This window comes from Penaeus monodon, chromosome 20 (assembly GCF_015228065.2).
Source record: "Penaeus monodon isolate SGIC_2016 chromosome 20, NSTDA_Pmon_1, whole genome shotgun sequence".
NCBI classification, from domain to species: Eukaryota; Metazoa; Arthropoda; class Malacostraca; order Decapoda; family Penaeidae; genus Penaeus; species Penaeus monodon.
Genome location: NC_051405.1, coordinates 41,204,664 through 41,205,605, shown reverse-complemented (window position 1 = coordinate 41,205,605; position 942 = coordinate 41,204,664). Strand labels below are relative to the sequence as shown.

Genomic DNA, 942 nt, shown 5'->3' with positions numbered 1-942 from the left:
TGCTGGTACCAAGTGGGTATGACTAAATGCCATTCCAACTCTGAGGACAATGACCACTGTGGATCTCTTGCCCTCTCTCATTGTAAACCATAAAAGGTCATTTATATTCATATATTCTGATGTGAAGACAGGTAGGATCCACTCTAAATTATATCAAGTCATACAGATTATTAGGCTATGAAAATTTGCATATTTTTTTAGTATACCTATGGCAGCTACATTTATACCAAGTATGCATCCGAGCTGGGCATAATATTTGTTAGATTTCACTTTCATCTACGTATAGGACCCTTAAGAACTCAGGATGGTCCAGTTGTGACCCCTTCCCCCCACCTTAACTTACTTTTCCTAAGAAACTTGTGTACAATTTTAGTTATTATTTCACTGACAATGATCTTTTACTGTTTAATGTAGACAGAGGAACCCCAGAGCAAGAAGAGAAAAGGAAAATCATCTGTATCCAACTTGGACGCCACTCCAGCAAGTCCTCCTGCGCCAAAAGCAAAGAAAGCCAAGAAATCAGATGAAGCCGAATCAGACACGAGCTCTTCTCCTGTACAGTTAAGATCTCAAAAGTCCCCTTCGGCAAAGAAATCGAAGAAGGCCGAACCAAAAAGCCCATCCCCGGCCCCAAAGAAAGTTGAACCTACTACTCCTTCATCTGCCTCAAAGAAAGCCAAGCAAACAAAACTTGTATCATCATCTCTTAAAAAGACAAAGAAGTCAAGCACACCTACCACTTCTGTGCCCAAGGCTCTGGAAAGACTGGGTAATATAACGCCAACTCGGTCACCGAAGGTTCGGCTGACAAGGTCTGTGGCAAGGAGCTCGCAGCGAGTGCGACTAGTTGGAGTAAGTCCATCACCATCAACTACAGCCTTCAGAAAGACACCAAAGTCCAGCAAAAAAGAAGTTACCATCTCTACAGATAACTTGGGTAAG

At 42.4% G+C, this 942-nt stretch overlaps 1 protein-coding gene across 2 annotated transcripts in view; it reads left to right on the top strand.

The window, feature by feature from the left end:
• Positions 1 to 942, top strand: part of LOC119585828 (proteoglycan 4-like) — an 8,251-nt gene that overhangs the window by 5,309 nt on the left and 2,000 nt on the right. For both annotated transcript variants that reach the window (XM_037934558.1, XM_037934557.1), the window contains exon 5: positions 415 to 937. In XM_037934558.1, the coding sequence (XP_037790486.1) occupies positions 415 to 937 (523 nt within the window). The remainder of the gene's footprint in view (positions 1 to 414; positions 938 to 942) is intronic.